The sequence below is a fragment of the Eucyclogobius newberryi genome, unplaced genomic scaffold, assembly GCF_026437365.1.
Source record: "Eucyclogobius newberryi isolate DKJ021-1_F unplaced genomic scaffold, fEucNew1.0.hap1 SCAF_8, whole genome shotgun sequence".
Lineage (NCBI taxonomy): Eukaryota > Metazoa > Chordata > Actinopteri > Gobiiformes > Gobiidae > Eucyclogobius > Eucyclogobius newberryi.
This window is the reverse complement of record NW_027316500.1, coordinates 7,688,456-7,707,151: the sequence shown is the minus strand read 5'-3', so window position 1 is coordinate 7,707,151 and position 18,696 is coordinate 7,688,456. Positions and strand designations below refer to the sequence as shown.

The window sequence follows — 18,696 nt, the reverse complement described above, 5'->3', positions numbered from 1 at the left end:
CCGATTAAGTAGCATAAAAACAATTCTCTTAACTCACAATGGACCACACCAATGCAACAGTTCTCGATTGTAAAGATACGCCTTATCTTATGTAATTATGTGTAACCCCCAAAAATCAGTCATTGCCAAGTTTTTGCATAACAGAAGTATGTGATTATAAATGTGTAATTACACAGTCTTTTTTAATGCAAGAGTTTGTGAATAGAAACAAACTGGCCTTTTCCAAGGTCTTCTCCTCCAGTTGACTGCTTTGTTTCGTCAAACTGTTCTGCTCCGTTTCCTGTCTCCTTCTGTCACTCCGATCTCGTATGTTGTCGCAATAACAGAAAAGAAAAAACAGTGATTAGTTCACGTTAATCCTTTGCCAATTCAGGTTATTTCAAACAATTATCATAACATAATTTTCATCATGAATAATTTTCTTAATCATCCAATAAAGTATCTTATTTTTGTAATACCATCATTCGTCCTTCACTTATCTATTTATTTATTTATTCATTCATTTCTTTCTATTTTCTCGTTAATTAACCTCTTTTCATCTCCAACTTCCTCCCTTTTATTATTAATCTTATAATAATAAATCGAGTACAGCCTGTGATAACAAACGGTCGAGATTGCCTCTTAGTCCGATGTATCTAACAATCTGCTTTTTTCTCTCTCTCTTTTCCTGCTACTTCTTCGCACCCTGCTCTGCCTCACACACACGTAGGAGGAGCCAATAGCTCCGCCCCCAATAGCATTAACCTGCTCAGTCTTTCTTCCTGTCCTCTGTCTGGGCACTTCCGCCGTGCCTTCCCTCTTTCTCTGTCTTTCTTCACACCCTGTAGGAGGAGCTAAACTCCGCCCCCAACTTCTAAAAACTATCTCAAACGCGGTCCAGTTGTCCCCCTTGAAACATCTCTTAACAGACTCCACAGAGCGAAGAAATTGATATAAAAATGACCGACAAAAACGACTCCACACTCCGGATCAGCACTCACACAAAGACAACATCCGCTGCTCAACTTAAAGTAAATTTCTTTTTACTTAAAGTTAAACTTCACGTAAACTTAGAAAGACTATCTGTGTCCTCTCTCAGACCGCACCCTAAAAACACAATTTTACTCTGCAAACAAAGAAACGCACAAAGACAAAATAACCTTCGAGTTCCAGCCTCAAGGATAACTAACCAAAAAAACAAAATCCCACATAAAAACCAACAAACAAACAACAAACTCGAGTAACGTAAAACTTATTTGCATGCTTTTTAATCTCAACTTCAAACTGTAACAGCGCTAAAAACTAAATCTTCTCTCTTCAGTTTAGCAATTTGCTCCCTTCCCCTTTCTCCTTCTCTCTCTCCGACACTCACTGACACACCTACACGCAGCAGCAAAAAGGAAAACGAAAAAGGTGGGGGCTTAGCGCCTGGAGCTCTCATACTTTTTAACACTTTAAACTTTAACCTTTAAACTTCAACAGTAACGTTACTTCTCAAAACACAAAGACCCATTCTGAGGGTCAAACTGTCCCCGGGGCACTACTTTATTATCTTCTTTTTCTTTCAACTTAAACTTCGGCGTTTCTTCGAACTTGAAGAAACTATTCCCAGGTACTTTTTATTCTCTTTTCAACACAACCACCTTAGGAACCATAATGCATTTATTTTTTCTCTCTCTCCTGGCCAGGGTTAACATCTACTACCGTAACGACTTTACGTCACGTCTTCCTCTCTCTCTTCCCCTCTCTTCTCTCCTTCTCTCTCTGCTCGGCGCACGGACACACAGAACTGCAGGCCGCACACACGGAGCAGAAACCAGAAATGAGCAAAGGTGGGGGCTAGATCTCACCTCTCTGCCGTTTTATTTCTGACAGGTTCTTTCCGTTAACCGTCTATATTTTCAGTTTTAGTTCAAAATACATTTTTGGACACGTATATCATCACTTAGATACTAGTCTGACTCTTCACCGAGGCCTACGGTAAATGATGCTAAATCTAGGGTCTTTGATCACTACGTCTCCTCAGTATTTAGACAAAAACAATTTATCTTTCCAAATTCAACTAACACATTTTTAGACGTGTCCCCCTTTCCCACACACGCGCCTCACCGAGCATCACCTCCACACAGCTCTTTAACGGAAACAGGCATAGGACAACAGCACTCACACAGCATCAAACCAAAGGTCGAAAGGTAAAACTCACCTAGGCCAATGATTTTCTGCTGTTTAGAGGCTTCGATCCAGTCTGCAATCCGTCCCGATTTCGTGGCGCCATTTTGTGGTGGCTGGATCAATGCTCGTTTGGGGCGTAGGGTGTAGACAAAGGATTCACGCTGACAAAGCTCTGCAAACTTTTCAAGGTAGTTTATTTACAGAGAAAGCAGTGTCAAATACAGGGCAGCAGAAAACAGCGCCCGGGTCCGCTGGTGATCAGGAAGACGAACCTCGTCTCTGGGCGTATCTCGCCTTTATATACTGAAAACGCACAAAGACCGATAAACAATATCTGACAGGTATGACCCTATCCATGTACCAACGCCAATGAGAGAACAAGATGTAAAGGTATCCTTATTTGGGTAGCACCAGGGGAGAAGTTACAGAAATGAGATCATGCGCTTACACAGATGTACACAAGGCATCTCAAGGCCTCGCAGCCAATGGAGACATCTCCCATTCGGTAGTTAATCAGATGTGGGCCCCTTACATTCCGTGGAATAGACATTGTGGTAGAAACACACATATTCCTAAAAGCCAGTCTCAGAATGAGGCCTAACTTTGCATGGACCTAGTTTTAATACACTTCAGTTGTCATCATAGGCTAAGTATCCATCCACTGTCCTATAGGCTAGCAGCGCCACGGGCTCTGGGGCTCTGGCCCTAAAGGTCCTTGTGTCACAGAGCACCACTTCTCCATCCCAGTCCAGGCCAGAAAGAAACTCGACACGCTCCTGCCAATTCAACTCCTGATTCTCGTCCCATATGTGGCAGTGCGCGCCTGCCATTTTCTACCGCCAGGGGGGCTCCTATAAAAGGGCGCTCTCGCTCTCTGGCCTTTGACACTGCTGTCACTTCCGGGTTGCGCCGAGGGTTGGGCTCCCGTCGTCCTCAGGTATGATGACTGATAATGAAGTATTTTAATTTCAATTTTAAACCTAATTTGGCTTCTTTAGTGCCGTCGCTCCTAGGCCCTCACCTCTGCAACGTCTCGCTGGTGTAACGCTCCTGCGTGTGTCTGGTGGCCGGCCTATGCCCCACTGTCGCTGTCGGTCACATTCTCATCCACGTTTGGTCGGTTCCGCTGTCATATGCCCCGACTGTCTGGCGTAAAGCCTGTGGACTGAGGCGTGGTGCGCCAGGGAAGTGGTACGTGTTGCCGTTCGCTTAGCTCCCACGTAAAAGAGGCCGTTATACTAACAAAACTTTCAATAGGTAATGGGAGATCACGGAAGCTGTTGCGTGGAGCGGCGGCACTGAGGACGACCTGTGAATTGTCTTGTCTTTAGTCTGGTCTTGTCTCTTTCTTATTCATTGTTTTATTTTCCTGTAATGGTACTGTCTGATGTGGCGGTCCTGCACCTGGCGTGGCAGGCTCCGTGAGTGTGGATGCGAGTTGACCTGAATGTATATTTTAACTGAAAAGACAATTAAATTATATCTAAACTGAACCAAGTGTCTGCCAATAACGAACCCGTGTGTCCTTGGGTCCGTGGGTCCTGGGCCTATCCCAGGTGGCGTTGTTGGTGTTTTTAAATCTACCCCTTTAGTTCAAATATTAATGTAAAATGCCTGCAACACCCTCGTCTTGCCACACATAGATACATGCGTATTCTGAGTGTCCGCCACATGGGTCCTGTAGCTATGATAGCTTCCTTAGCGGAGCGCGTATTACACCAACGTCAATGAGAAATCTTTCAAACCGTGCTCCTGTGAACATGGTGGCATTATCAGTGCGCAGAGACTTCAGTTCCGTATTTCCCAAAAAATACGATATCATACATCTCTCTGCCTCTTGTTGCGTCTCTTTCTGAATAGGATAGATTCTAGTGATAGCCGCCACCATTATCCGTTTGGTTCCTGGATGCAGCAACATATCATGTATATTCTTAAGATATGGCATCTGATCTATTTCAGGTATTACAATCAGTCTTTTGTCACCTCTCCAAGATTCGGGAAAAAGTACATCGACTCCTCTAATTCCTCGAGCTTGGACCAACTCATCCACCTTCTTGTTTCCCTCAAAATCAAATCCTGTGTTACTGGTATGCGAGTGGATATGTTCTATTATGATTCTAGGTTTCTGCAAAAATTGTGCTACAACGACCCACAGTACCTTGTGGCCTAGCTCTTTACCATTGTAGGCTTGGTAATTTAAGGTGCTCTTTTACACCCCATTACTACATACCAGCTGTCCGACACTACTTTAGCCTTCTTGATCTTCTTCTTTTTTACATACTGTAAGACATATAATAGTACTAACAACTCTGATTCTTGTGCTGTTTTTCCTCCAAAATTGGATTCCTTATGATACTCTTTGTCCTTTCTGAAAACTATAAAACCCAATTTTCCTAATTCATCATCCTGGGTTTTACTACCGTCAGTAAATATGGTCCACTCTCCATCCCATGCTGGTTCTTCTTCAATCTGTGGTTTGGGAATCTTATTGCCTATGATTTGGAAAGTCCAATTTGCGTCCTGCAACATGAGTATCTTGCTTGATACGCTTTGGAAAATTCCACTGAAGCCTTTTGTGTTTCTTTAGTCAACGGATTATCGGTTTGTATATCTCCTATCTCCTAGCATATTGCGTATTTCCTTATATGTTTTCCACAATATAAGCAGCTCTTTTTCAGTGTTACTATACTTATACTCTGTGTTAGAGTATTGTATGCTGTAATAGGCCAATGGGTTCATGCTTCCAGTTTCTTGTACTGTTGCATATCCCCCTTCTTCCCCCACTGTTGCCGATACTAACATTGGGTTTTGTCCTGTGTGTGGGCTAAGATTCCTAACTCGATCTTTTATTAGATTTACGAACTCATGGAAAAGTTCTAATTCATCCTGGATAACAATTATGCTCAACCAATTTATTTTTATCTTCATCCCAGGTCCTCAACCCCAACTTTAATTTTTCTACAGGTCTGGCTATTACCGAATAATTGGTTATACTTGATCTAATCCAACTAGTGGTTCCCAAAGCACTTTCTAATTCTTTTAATGTCCTAGGTTTCAAGTCAAGCAAGTAGTTGATCCATTGGCCTTAGGTGTACGTGTACAATACTTTTATACTCACTCAAGGGTCAATTTAGAATGAGGAGGAAGAGGGTTGGTTTATTTCATATACAACTTTACAAAATGTAATAAATAAAAAAATAATAGAAATTAAAAAGCCCTCTGAACCCTGTAATATACCGTACTGACCGATGGCACAGTAAAGCTTTAATAACCCAGTGCTTATTTAAGTTCCTCTCAGTCGTCATCCTCCTCTTCATCGGTCTCCTCCATCTCCTCTTTGGCTGCCTCCTGCTCCTCCAGCGCGTCCTTGAGGGCCTGCTCCTCCTCCACAGTGGGGTCCAGGGCCTCCGTGATCTCAGGGCCGCTCGGGTACTCCCTCTGAGGCGGATGTGGCACAGGTGGGCTGTAACCCCCACCCGTGTACTTCAGGCCCCAGCCGATGTAGATGTTTTCAAACTTTCTGCGAATGGTTTAGCAGCACAAGAGTCAAGCAAATAAGACTCATCGACCTACATCGACCTACGTTGATGTAATCCCTCATTTGTCCAGAAACTATTTAAAATTTGAACTGTTAAGATAACAGGATATTTTATACTTAAGACCCCTTAGAACACTGGCAGAGTTTGTTCTCTGCAGACAGTGAAGTATTTAGTTACAAAATACTTAAAAGCTAATAGTTTTGTAACATATTGTTGCAGAGTCGAATCAGAGTACTGTATTCTGAATACTGAGAATACATTTACAGGTGTAACAAAACACAACATAGGATTTAGCATTATGCTTATTGCACCATTTGACTTATCACTATGACACAAATGCACACACTGGAAGAATTGTTCTAATACACCACGCAGATCAAAGACTGAATTGCACAATGAAGAGTCGTGATGTATTCCTTTGATTTTTAGTGAAGTAACTGCATTCTGAATGCCTCCTAATAAAAGTGTAACTGTAATGACCAACATCACAGGATCTCTCTGGGTGGAGTCTGCATGTTCTCCCTGTGTTACCGTGGGTTCTCTGGCTTCCTCGCACTGTCCAAAGACATGGAGGGCAAAATTGGCAACTCTAAATTGGCCCTAGTAATGTGAGAGTGAATGTTTGTCTGTGTGTCTCTGTGTTAACCCTGCGACGAGCTGGCCCCCGCCTAAGGCCCAAAGTCACTGGGATAGGCTCCAGTCACCCGCGACCCCTAACGGGAACAAGCGGTTGAAAATCATCCATCCATCTTCTACCGCTTTATCCGGGGCCGGGTCGCGGGGCCAGCAGTCTAAGCAGGGACTTCCTCCTCCCCAGACACTTCCTCCTACTCCTCCGGGGGGATCTCTGTCTCGGTTGAAAATCAATGGTCTGAATACATATTTTGGTACATGCTTTTAGGTACTTCCCAACACTGTCTCCAGAGGACATTATAGCATGTGATTGCCTCCATAATAATTGAGACCATGTGCATGATGATTCTGATTAAATTGTGTTTAAATCTCTGCACATTTGGAAACAAAGAACAACAAAAATAGTAATTTCATTCACCCTATTTGCTGTTTGAGCGGAGGATTGCTGAACTGAATTTCATTGTTCATTTTATCTGACAATAACAAATAAATTATATTGTACAGTCAAAATTGTAGTGGTGGACAGTCTTACTTTCCAAAGGCGTAAGCGTAAGCCCCGGGCCACAGATTGGAGCGGACATAGGCCACAGCATGTTCTGGAGTCAGGCTGGACGATATCTTCAGAGTCCACGGAGGTGTGTGGAACAGCTCTACAACACAGATATTCATCCACAGATTCACAACATAAAAAAATATGTTGTGTCATCTGGACTCTTTTTAGAAAAGCAAACATTTTGTTTTTCTAAAAACAGAGTCCTGATGATACAACAGAATCTTTTCTACAATGGAACATTCCCTTTAAATTATATCTGTATCAAATGTACATGTTATACAGATATATCTTGTTTGCTGTGTGCATGAACAGCAGGCAGTAAATGACGATTCCTTCACAATCAATTAAGTTTCTATATTTGTAAACGTGAAGTACAAATATAGTTGTTTTAGATCGGATGACAAAAAATACTTTGCAAATTAAGACAGCTTCAATGTTTATACGTATTGGTCAAGTACTTAATAGTTATTTATGGAATAAGTGGAACCCATAGACATGTAGTTCTTGATTTATTGAGACAAAATAATAATCTAAAGGCAAATGCCCGTGTACCTGCGTCTTGGGACAGTGTTGTGAGCAGCGGAGGCCCTATCTCAGGCTCAGCTTCCTCCGGCTCCTCCTCTTTCTCCTCCTCCTCCTCATCGTTCAACTCCTCAGCTTTAATTGTGAGGTTCACCCACGTACAGCGACCCTGCAGCATCAGCAAGAATACAATACATCATTAACAACTGCAGATTAGAGATCAGGAGTTAGAGGACGTCACTGCAGGAGACACGGCAGGTGAATAGGAACAAATATTAACTTCATAGATGTGTTTGATAATTCCTCTGTTTATGGTCAAAGATGTAAGAAAAAAACGTTTTTCATCATGTCATGTTTTTTCTTTTTTAAATATGGCACTTTAAGCATAAAAACAACCAAAATTCCACATGTTTGAGACATAAACGATAAATTAAAAAAATGTATAGTCAGTTTTTTGTTGCCACATTAGAGACAAAACAATGTATAGAGTTTTTGGATCTGATTTAGTATTTGAGTAAGCTAGATCTTACTAAAAAAATTGTGTAAAAAATAAAATGTTTCCACAGTGGGGCACAGTGACAGATGGCGGACCCGGCTCATGACCGAGTGTTTACTTCTGCTCTCGCTTCGGTTTGAACAATCAAGAAAGTCCGCTCTACTCGCCGTGATGAACGTGCGTTAGATGCGGTTATGCGAAGGGCGTCATCGCGATTCAGGAGACATTTTCTACGTTCGGGGACGGATAACGCGGAACACGCCTTGTTGACATGGGCTACGTAATATCCGGTTAAGCGCGTCGCGTTTTTTGAGTCACTTCTGGGTTTATGTGATTGGTTCTGTCTCTGCTCTAAACTCCGCCCTAGAAATTGAAGCGCAGCGGTCGAGCCCCAGACCCACACACAGTTTTGATAAGTAGTTTGCCAAAACGTGTTGGGGATGGCTGGTTAGGCAAGCCGTCCTGACCAAACCTAGCACAAAGATCTGGATCTGGTTCTGCTCCTCCTGACAGTTTCCCCAGCGGCATTGAAGAATGGGTCGAATGGGACAATAAAGTGTAGGCAGGTGTCGTTCAGTTGTTGCCTGACCTGTTCCAGAATGTGCTGCGTGTGGTGAACCCAAAGGGACAGAGACTTGGACAGTTTGGCAGCAGAGATGCCCTCAAACTCTGGGTTGACCTCGTAACTGTCCTGGGGCCGCTCATCCTCCTCGAATCCCTCCTCTTCTTTGAACTGGTAAAAACCCAGTGGACTCACCTGCAGAGAGGAGCAAGAAATCAAACTCAGATTGAAATCACATAATAGAAGTGGGAAATATCTGTCAAAATATATTAAATTATTTAGAATTTGTTCCACTTTGAGGGTATATTTTAGATTTATTTGCCATTTTACGTAACTGTTTTTTTGCGTGATTGTTTTCTAGATTTTCTTGTTAAGATATCTTTATCATTAATATTTTCATCTCATAGTGTGGATCTCTACATATTTTGAAATCAATATTAGTAAAGGTTTATCAGTAATTGTTCAGTCTTTCCACAAATGTCAAACACACATAAAAAGGTGGAGTCTTGATTAGAAAAAAAAAACACATATAATTGATCCCTCTCACCTGCGTCCCCGCGGAGATTCGAGCGATCTGAGCCCTGAGGTAGTTTGCTTCGTTGCCGGGGAAAGGCGGGTAGCTCATGATGGGAGCGTCAAGTCGCCCAGTGAAGAACTTCCTGATCTGCCGCGCGCAGGTGATCTGTGCCGGAGTCACCGATGGAAGCTTGGTCCACGGGAAACCTGGCTCTTTACTGACATAGTACACACATTTGTTTGTGCCCGTACCAGGCGCCTCTACAGGGACGACCGGAGGTGGTTTGTAGGTCGACTGAGGAATGTCAATCTAAAACAACAAATTAGACATGTTATCTTCTCAAACTTTACCAGATTTACCAGATCTGATCCAAGCCAGTGCCACAAACATTATAGACAAGACAAGACAAAGTACATCCAAGTGAGAATTCAACAATCAGAAAGAAAGGAAGCCAAAAAGGTGGTATGGCTGGTGATATGAATATTATTGCATTGTTGTATATCGTTTTTGACACAATAACTTGAAATTAAATTAAATTATTAAAATGTGCATATTTTAATGTCATTATTACTGGGTCTATTAATGTGAAACAGAACTGAAAAAGGCTCAACTTTCCAGTTTCATGATGTGTAAGTGGCTCTCATTCTCAACATTCAGAAACCCATGGATAAAGAAGTGGACTCTGTCTCTCACCTCTCTGTCTTCTTTCTCCTCGTTGTCTCTCTCTCCAAATACCTCCTCCTCGCTCCGCTCGTCCTCCTCCTCCTCTCCCTCTCTGTACTCCACCTCTGCGATGATGTAGTTGCTCTCCGTTCCCAGGATCTTGCCCCAAAATCGACAGCGGGGCAGAGCGTTTGTTTTCACCAGCTGCCTCAGAGCCAGATACACTTTCAGCAGCTCCCCGCGGCCCAGGCCCACACCGATCTGCTCCAGGTAATGGCCCACCTCAGTCAAATTGGGCAGTGCTGGCTCCAGCTGCAGGAGAAACAGAATCCACTCAGATCAATCAACTACTTGTTGTACATAAGAGTTTATGTCTGCTAAAGATTTAGATATGAAGTGGGCGAATATAACCAAAGTTCCCCTAATTTATTTGTATTTATATAGTATTATTAGAGGTTTTTGTTTTTTTTGGTTTTATTACTATTTTATTTTCTATTAACTCTGATTCGCTACGGGCACCACCACTTCACGCTCCAGACCTTCTCCAGCTCCTCTCTGAGGCCTTGGTATTTCTCTAGTTTCTCATGTTCCTTTTTCCAGATGTTACCATCCCATGGTACTGCAATGTCCACCACCACAGCTTTCCTCTACCAATGACTGAGGGACAGCGCAGAGACACTCATCATGGCTGCACAGGAAAAGGCCCTGAGCACCAGAGAAAAAGAGGCCAAGATCTATCACACCAGAGGAGACCAAAGGTGTAGGCTGTGCAAAGAGGCCCCTGAGACAATCCAGCACATAACTGCAGGGTGCAAGATGCTGGCAGGGACATCATACATGGAGCACCATAACCAAGTAGCTGGCACAGTGTACAGGAACATCTGTGCGCCATATGGAAACCCCAAAGTCCAAGTGGGAAACACCTCCAAAGGTGGTGGAGAATGACATTGTGGTGGTGGATAAACAGCAGAGAAAAGTCGTTGTGGTTGACGTGGCAAAACCAAGTGATGACAACACTAGGAAAAAGGAACATGAGAAACTGGAGAAATACCAAGGGCTCAGAGATGAGCTGAAGAAGCCGTGTAAGGTGAAGGCAAAAGGGGTGTCCGTGGTCAGAAATTACAGCAGAATACATGTTCCCAATTTGTCCATTGTTATTTAAATGTGCCAATTTTAAAGTTGAGTCCTGAGGTTATGTTTTCCATGGTGCCTGTGTCTGTTATGTTATTTGTCCTTAATCAGTCTCTTACTTGAGTAAACATTCCTCTTCCTCTGTGAGTGACAAAAGTTTACTGTTGACAATGATTAAATTATTTGAACATTTGTGTTTCTTGCACCTCTCTTTCATACATGATTTACTTTAGCTCTCATTTTTTATGTGAGGAAATACCTGATGTGTAATTAATTATTTATTTATTTTATTTATTTAATTAATTTAATTAATTATTAATTAATTAAATATTTTGTCGTTCAAATTATATTGAGTTCAAAGTATAAGTTATACTCTTAGTTGAGTTGAGAAAATACTTTTTTTTTTACTTTGAACCACTGGACGAGGGATTACACCAAATTGTTTTTATTCTCATTATCTATTTGATCAAATTTTTGGGGCACTACTTTTTACTTGAGTAATACAAGAGTAATATAATGTTAAAGTACAACTTTTGACTCCTCAGCCCACCTTTAGACACATAATGTTGAGGCCCTTAAGGTTTACTAAAAAGTGTTGGTGTTAGGCCTGGGATAAAATTAGACCTTTCTGATTGGATGATAAGCTTGAGGACCAAAACTCAAAATGTAAAAACAAGAACTTCCAGTGATAGTTTGGAGTATGTTTTTCACTTGTTATCAGCTGAATAATTTGCACCGCTAGTTTTTCCACCGTTGTTTTGTCCATACTGTCCATAATCCATACCATTATATTTAGTCAAAGTCTATTTTTAAACACCTTATTTATTATGCACATTTTAAAAAATCATTATCATGGTTGTTTTATATTTTACTATTAAAATCATCTCTATTGTATTGTTTTATGTTGCAGAAAATTGATAAAAACAAGTTCCTAGTTTGTGAATATCTGTCAATAGCTCTAGTTTCTGATTCCGATTGATTGTAATATGTTTACGCCATATCTGAGAGCACAGAAAAGACAGTGAAATGCTACATACAACATGTAAAACGTCCTGTTAGTAAAGTAGAAGACTAAACTATAAACCCATAATCACTATAAAAGAGGAAAACATAATCAGGACTCACAGAAGGAACTACCTAGAATGAACTGGCTCAAACAAAGATGAATAATAGTTTCATGCAGTTATTAAATAGTGACTAAACCTAAATATTAAAGCAGTCTTTAGCTGTGGATATTTATATACCAGCTCGTCTTCCTGGTCTTGTTCCTCAGGGAAGATGAACAGTGATCGCTGTTGTTCGGCGAGTGTCACAGCAGGGTCATCTTCGCTCATGTCCCTCAGCGTGCTCTGTTTGTTCACAAACTGGGCACGCTTCACTTCGCGACTGATGTCCTCAAACACGTCCACGACATCAGGAGGACGCTCATCCATGATCTTCAACAGCACCTGCGTCAAGTGGTCATAACTGCAACATAAAACCAGATTATATGTGACGATAAGGAGGAAAATATTACAGAGAACTGTGTTTTTACAAAGCATTTTGTTGATGTTTCATATCAATAGAAAGTTTCTACTTGAAAGGGCTGCCTGTCACTAACAATGATATTAGTAGTTGACTAGTCAACTCTTCATACTATTATTTTTATTGTACACTGAGCCTTTTTAAAAAGGTCGATCACCAAATTAAATTATGAAATATGGTGACTGATGGCTAGATAGACGTTTTTTTTAACTTTTCGATTTAATAATGCCACTGTCTTTGCCATAAAAGGGTTTTTTCGTATGTGTTTTAGAGTCTGTATATATATATATATATATATATATATATATATATATATATATATATATAGATATAATAGTCCAGAATTAAAATTATTAAAATATACCACAATTATGTTTTTTAATCGACAAGTCACAATTAGCAGTCAATTAATGGTTGCAGCCCTATTGTTCAAACGTGTTAGTCACAAACCTTTACTGAATTAACATGAGATAAACTAGCGCAAATCAATGGGCTAACATTCATTTGCAGACGTTAATTGGAATGTTTCCGTCGCTCACAGGTTGGTGTTTGTTTTGGTGCTGGACTTCATGAGAAACGCCTTGAACGCTGCGGCTGAGGTTCGCGTCTGCGGGTTGTTCTGGTCCTGGTCCTGGTCCTGGTTCTGGCTCAGGTCCTGGTCCTGGTCCTGGTTCTGGCTCTGGCTCTGGTTCTGGTCCTGGTTCTGGTCCTGGTCCTGATCCTGGTCCTGGTTCTGGCTCAGGTCCTGGTCCTGGTTCTGGCTCTGGTCCTGATCCTGGTCCTGGTTCTGGCTCAGGTCCTGGTCCTGGTCCTGGTTCTGGCTCTGGCTCTGGTTCTGGTCCTGGTTCTGGTCCTGGTCCTGGTCCTGGTTCTGGCTCAGGTCCTGGTTCTGGCTCTGGCTCTGGTTCTGGTCCTGGTTCTGGTCCTGGTCCTGGTCCTGGTTCTGGCTCAGGTCCTGGTTCTGGCTCTGGTTCTGGTCCTGGTTCTGGTCCTGGTCCTGGTCCTGATCCTGGTCCTGGTTCTGGTCCTGGTCCTGATCCTGGTCCTGGTCCTGGTTCTGATCCTGATTCTGGTCCGTCTCCAACATTCTTCCTTTGTGTAAAAACTAACAACAACGTTACTTCACAAACGGTTTAACTTTTAATGCTTGCTCTGTTTGAGTCGGGACGAAAGCGCAGCAGGTGCAGCGAGGAAACAAACTCCGAGAGGTTGCTACGGTAACGGGTACAACAGGCGTGCGTGCGTGATGACGTAAGCACCAATTGCCTCTACGGGTCGAAGCCTTTCCCATTTAAAGGTGAAATGGACGATTTTTTTCAGTAAATTTTGTATCATATTTCCTCGTGGCGTGGATAAATCATTTGTCCTGCCACGTATCAATCATAAAACGCACCTATCGCTCACCTGCAGCCGCGTGCGGTTCCTTCTCACGTTTCCGCGTGCCTAAGCGCATGGATCTATCATAATATAGTTCCCTCAGTGTACGGGGCAAAATGAAGACGGAGAAAGACAGTTCGAGCTGACTCAGAAGAGACAGAAATCTTCGGGAGACGAGAGATGTGATCCGTTGGGCTAATAAACAAACGCACGCGTGTGTTGTATCGGTCCGCACGGGGGAGTGCGCATGCGCACTTCCGCCTGCGTTCTCAAATCGCCGAAAAATGGTCCATTGCGCCTTTAAGTCTAAAGAATAGAGCACAATTTGTACACGAGGCAATTCACCAAGTGCATTAAAATCACAAAGACATGACAGAAATCACAAAACTGTAATTTCTATTCATTAAATTGTGCTGACATGAATCATACATTTTGTCCGTGGTTAGTGGAAAACCAAGTCTATTGGACCACACTGTGCAGACTCTCCAGACACTCCACTTCTCATATTTATGTGACATTGCCAGCGTGTCAGGCGTCTCCGGGACGGGCACATCACTTTATGATTGATGCTTTCCCATGTTTGACCGTCCTAAGCTTGTTTTTCTACAGCTTATTCCTCAAAACTCAATATTTTTGGTACATGCTTTTAGGTACTTTCCAACACTGTCTCCAGAGGACATAACATGTGATTGCAACTATAAGGATTGAGACCATGTGCATGATGATTCTGATTTAATTGTGTTTAAACTATGTCCCAAAAAGACCTTTGAAAGACCTTTTCATAATTCAAGACACTGTTGAAGAAAGAAAAGCAAAATGTTGGATGGATCAGGAATATTACCCATCCCCCATGGACCAGCCATTATGTTTTCACCAGACCCCTTTCCCCTTTATGGTTTGCACCTCTGATAAGGAATGTTTAACACAAATGGGTCCAAGGACCTGACCCTTGTGGAGAAGTGGAAACCGTCCACTTTAACAAAATCCTCTTGTTCTGCTGGATGGAAAGTTTCTCAGCATTAAGTCCTTAATGACTATATTACACATTTAAACTGACTTAGGACCCAAAGAGCTCTAAAGACCCAAAGAGCTCTGAGGACCTAAGAGCTCTAAAGACCCAAAGAGCTCTGAGGACCCAAAGAGCTCTGAGGACAGAAGAGCTCTGAGGACCCAAAGAGCTCTGAGGACCAAAGAGCTCTGAGGACCCAAAGAGCTCTGAGGACCAAAGAGCTCTAAAGACCCAAAGAGCTCTGAGGACCAAAGAGCTCTGAGGACCAAAGACCTCTGAGGACCAAAGAGCTCTAAAGACCCAAAGAGCTCTGAGGACCAAAGAGCTCTGAGGACCAAAGACCTCTGAGGACCCGAGGACCCAAAGAGCTCTGAAGACCCAAAGAGCTCTGAGGACCCGAGGACCCAAAGAGCTCTGAGGACAGAAGAGCTCTGAGGACCCAAAGAGCTCTGAGGACCAAAGAGCTCTGAGGACCCAAAGACCTCTGAGGACCCGAGGACCCAAAGAGCTCTGAGGACAGAAGAGCTCTGAGGACCCAAAGAGCTCTGAGGACCAAAGAGCTCTGAGGACCCAAAGACCTCTGAGGACCAAAGAGCTCTAAAGACCCAAAGAGCTCTGAGGACCAAAGAGCTCTGAGGACCAAAGACCTCTGAGGACCCAAAGACCTCTGAGGACCCGAGGACCCAAAGAGCTCTGAGGACCCAAAGACCTCTGAGGACCCGAGGACCCAAAGAGCTCTGAGGACCCAAAGAGCTCTGAGGACCCAAAGAGTTCTGAGGACCCAAAGAGCTCTGAGGACCCAAAGAGCTCTCAGGACCAAAGAGCTCTGAGGACCCAAAGAGCTCTGAGGACCAAAGAGCTCTGAGGACCCAAAGAGCTCTGAGGACCCAAAGAGCTCTGAGGACCAAAGAGCTCTGAGGACCCAAAGAGCTCTGAGGACCCAAAGAGCTCTGAGGACCAAAGAGCTCTGAGGACCTAAGAGCTCTAAAGACCCAAAGAGCTCTGAGGACCAAAGAGCTCTAAAGACCCAAAGAGCTCTGAGGACCCAAAGAGCTCTGAGGACCAAAGAGCTCTGAGGACCCAAAGAGCTCTGAGGACCCAAAGAGCTCTGAGGACCCAAAGAGCTCTGAGGATCAAAGAGCTCTAAAGACCCAAAGAGCTCTGAGTACCAAAGAGCTCTGAGGACCCAAAGAGCTCTGAGGACCCAAAGAGCTCTGAGGACCCAAAGAGCTCTGAGTACCAAAGAGCTCTGAGGACCCAAAGAGCTCTGAGGACCCAAAGAGCTCTGAGTACCAAAGAGCTCTGAGGACCCAAAGAGCTCTGAGGACCAAAGAGCTATGAGGACCCAAAGAGCTCTGAGGACCAAAGACCTCTGAGGACCCAAAGAGCTCTGAGGACCCAAAGAGCTCTCAGGACCAAAGAGCTCTGAGGACCAAAGAGCTCTGAGGACCAAAGAGCTCTGAGGACCCAAAGAGCTCTGAGGACCCAAAGAGCTCTGAGGACCAAAGAGCTCTGAGGACCCAAAGAGCTCTGAGGACCCAAAGAGCTCTGAGGACCAAAGAGCTCTGAGGACCTAAGAGCTCTAAAGACCCAAAGAGCTCTGAGGACCAAAGAGCTCTAAAGACCCAAAGAGCTCTGAGGACCCAAAGAGCTCTGAGGACCAAAGAGCTCTGAGGACCAAAGAGCTCTGAGGACCCAAAGAGCTCTGAGGACCAAAGAGCTCTAAAGACCCAAAGAGCTCTGAGGACCCAAAGAGCTCTGAGGACCCAAAGAGCTCTGAGGACCAAAGAGCTCTGAGGACCCAAAGACCTCTGAGGACCAAAGAGCTCTGAGGATCAAAGAGCTCTAAAGACCCAAAGAGCTCTGAGTACCAAAGAGCTCTGAGGACCCAAAGAGCTCTGAGGACCCAAAGAGCTCTGAGGACCCAAAGAGCTCTGAGTACCAAAGAGCTCTGAGGACCCAAAGAGCTCTGAGGACCCAAAGAGCTCTGAGTACCAAAGAGCTCTGAGGACCCAAAGAGCTCTGAGGACCAAAGAGCTATGAGGACCCAAAGAGCTCTGAGGACCAAAGACCTCTGAGGACCCAAAGAGCTCTGAGGACCCAAAGAGCTCTGAGGACCAAAGAGCTCTGAGGACCAAAGAGCTCTGAGGACCCGAGGACCCAAAGAGCTCTGAGGACCCAAAGACCTCTGAGGACCCGAGGACACAAAGAGCTCTGAGGACCCAAAGAGCTCTGAGGACCAAAGAGCTCTGAGGACCAAAGACCTCTGAGGACCCAAAGAGCTCTGAGGACCCAAAGAGCTCTGAGGACCAAAGAGCTCTGAGGACCAAAAGGGCTCTGAGGACCAAAGAGCTCTGAGGACCAAAGACCTCTGAGGACCCAAAGACCTCTGAGGACCCGAGGACCCAAAGAGCTCTGAGGACCCAAAGAGCTCTGAGGACCCGAGGACCCAAAGAGCTCTGAGGACCCAAAGAGCTCTGAGGACCCAAAGAGCTCTGAGGACCCAAAGAGCTCTGAGGACCAAAGAGCTCTGAGGACCCAAAGACCTCTGAGGACCCAAAGAGCTCTGAGGACCAAAGAGCTCTGAGGACCCAAAGAGCTCTGAGGACCCAAAGAGCTCTGAGGACCAAAGAGCTCTGAGGACCAAAGAGCTCTGAGGACCCAAAGACCTCTGAGGACCCAAAGAGCTCTGAGGACCAAAGACCTCTGAGGACCCAAAGAGCTCTGAGGACCAAAGAGCTCTGAGGACCCAAAGAGCTCTGAGGACCCAAAGACCTCTGAGGACCCAAAGAGCTCTGAGGACCCAAAGACCTCTGAGGACCCAAAGAGCTCTGAGGACCAAAGACCTCTGAGGACCCAAAGAGCTCTGAGGACCCAAAGAGTTCTGAGGACCCAAAGAGCTCTGAGGACCCAAAGAGCTCTGAGGTGGCTTTGGTCCACATCTGAGCCTTGGACACCTAAGACCTGAGATTGGCTGATACTTGCAGAATGGCATGAAAGTCAGGTTCCCTTGGATTATTCTACTAGAATTAATCAAATCTTCTGTGTAACCAAATGTGTAATGAATTGCTTTCATATTTTTGTTTATTAAGCCACACAAAATCATTCTGGTTTAGAGACCCTTTTTCTTTGTTGCACTTCCTGATATACATTTTTATCACTGGTTTGAGAAGGAAAACATTGCACCTTAAATTTTCCATCCCTCTTTCCTGTTGTACTATCCTGTCAAATAAAGCCTACGGGCCAAAAACTCCTTAAAACATATTTTTCATATTAAATAGTAACCAAAATGAGTATTCTGAATATGTCATTTCATGTATGCATTGTATTTAGTAACACCCCAACACTGGCGAGGACAACACACATGATTCATAGTGTAATTGGGCCTATGGTTTATTTTTATTTCCACAATATTGTTCATGCAAGATTTAATATAACACGACAAAACACAGAGATAATGTCTCAAATACAAATGCACAGAGAAGAGACAGCAGGATCCACGTCTTTGGTTGAAATGACAAAATAACAAAATACCAACAAAGATTATAAAAAGACGGTCAAATAAGGAATAATTTTAGCAAATAAAGGTGCGTTCAAATGCTGGAGGTCTATTGCTCATGTCTAGTCACTTAGCAGTTTCTTCTAAGGCACCTTTCCCTTCTATACACTTCAACACTGATGCTTTTTAGACATTTCTAAATTGGACGGTTGATCACATAACAATCCCCAAAGAGCAAGACAATTGTACACACATTACACATTACACATCTCTAACTTGCAATCACCCATCGCATTAACATTCACAAGCATATTGCAGAATTTAGAGACGAATAAATAATAGTTTTCAAGCGGTAATGCTTTAAAAGTCCTGTAGCATGTCATCAGTTTTCAATTTCATTTGCACCTCAAATATTAGTTCCACTCAAGTTTGACACCAAAGTATCAAAAATTAGAGACTAAATTATACTAAAACTATCAAAAATACTAATATGATAGTACTGAGAAAAAAGGGCCAAATT

General features: G+C 43.5%; 1 protein-coding gene across 1 annotated transcript; it reads right to left on the bottom strand.

Annotated features, from left to right (window-relative positions):
• Nucleotides 1–5,375: 5,375 nt before the first annotated feature.
• LOC140351614 (radial spoke head protein 6 homolog A-like) lies at nucleotides 5,376–13,508 on the bottom strand. Its single transcript, XM_072437515.1, has 8 exons — nucleotides 12,831–13,508; nucleotides 12,012–12,234; nucleotides 9,655–9,948; nucleotides 9,004–9,282; nucleotides 8,484–8,651; nucleotides 7,429–7,567; nucleotides 6,856–6,973; nucleotides 5,376–5,671 (listed from the first exon to the last, which is right to left on the bottom strand). Exons 1-8 carry the CDS (start codon nucleotides 13,376–13,378, stop codon nucleotides 5,446–5,448), a joined length of 1,995 nt encoding a protein of 664 aa, XP_072293616.1. The 5' UTR covers nucleotides 13,379–13,508; the 3' UTR covers nucleotides 5,376–5,445.
• Nucleotides 13,509–18,696: the final 5,188 nt, after the last annotated feature.

Bases quoted from the DNA above. Each gene is read 5' to 3' on its own strand.
- LOC140351614 (XM_072437515.1), bottom strand. From the start codon at position 13,378: ATGTTGGAGACGGACCAGAATCAGGATCAGAACCAGGACCAGGACCAG. The intron at 9,949-12,011 runs GTATATAAATAT...TTTCTCCTGCAG, and splicing joins AAGACCAGGAAGACGAGCTG to CTGGAGCCAGCACTGCCCAA. The intron at 5,672-6,855 runs GTAAGACTGTCC...AACCATTCGCAG, and splicing joins TACGCTTACGCCTTTGGAAA to AAAGTTTGAAAACATCTACA.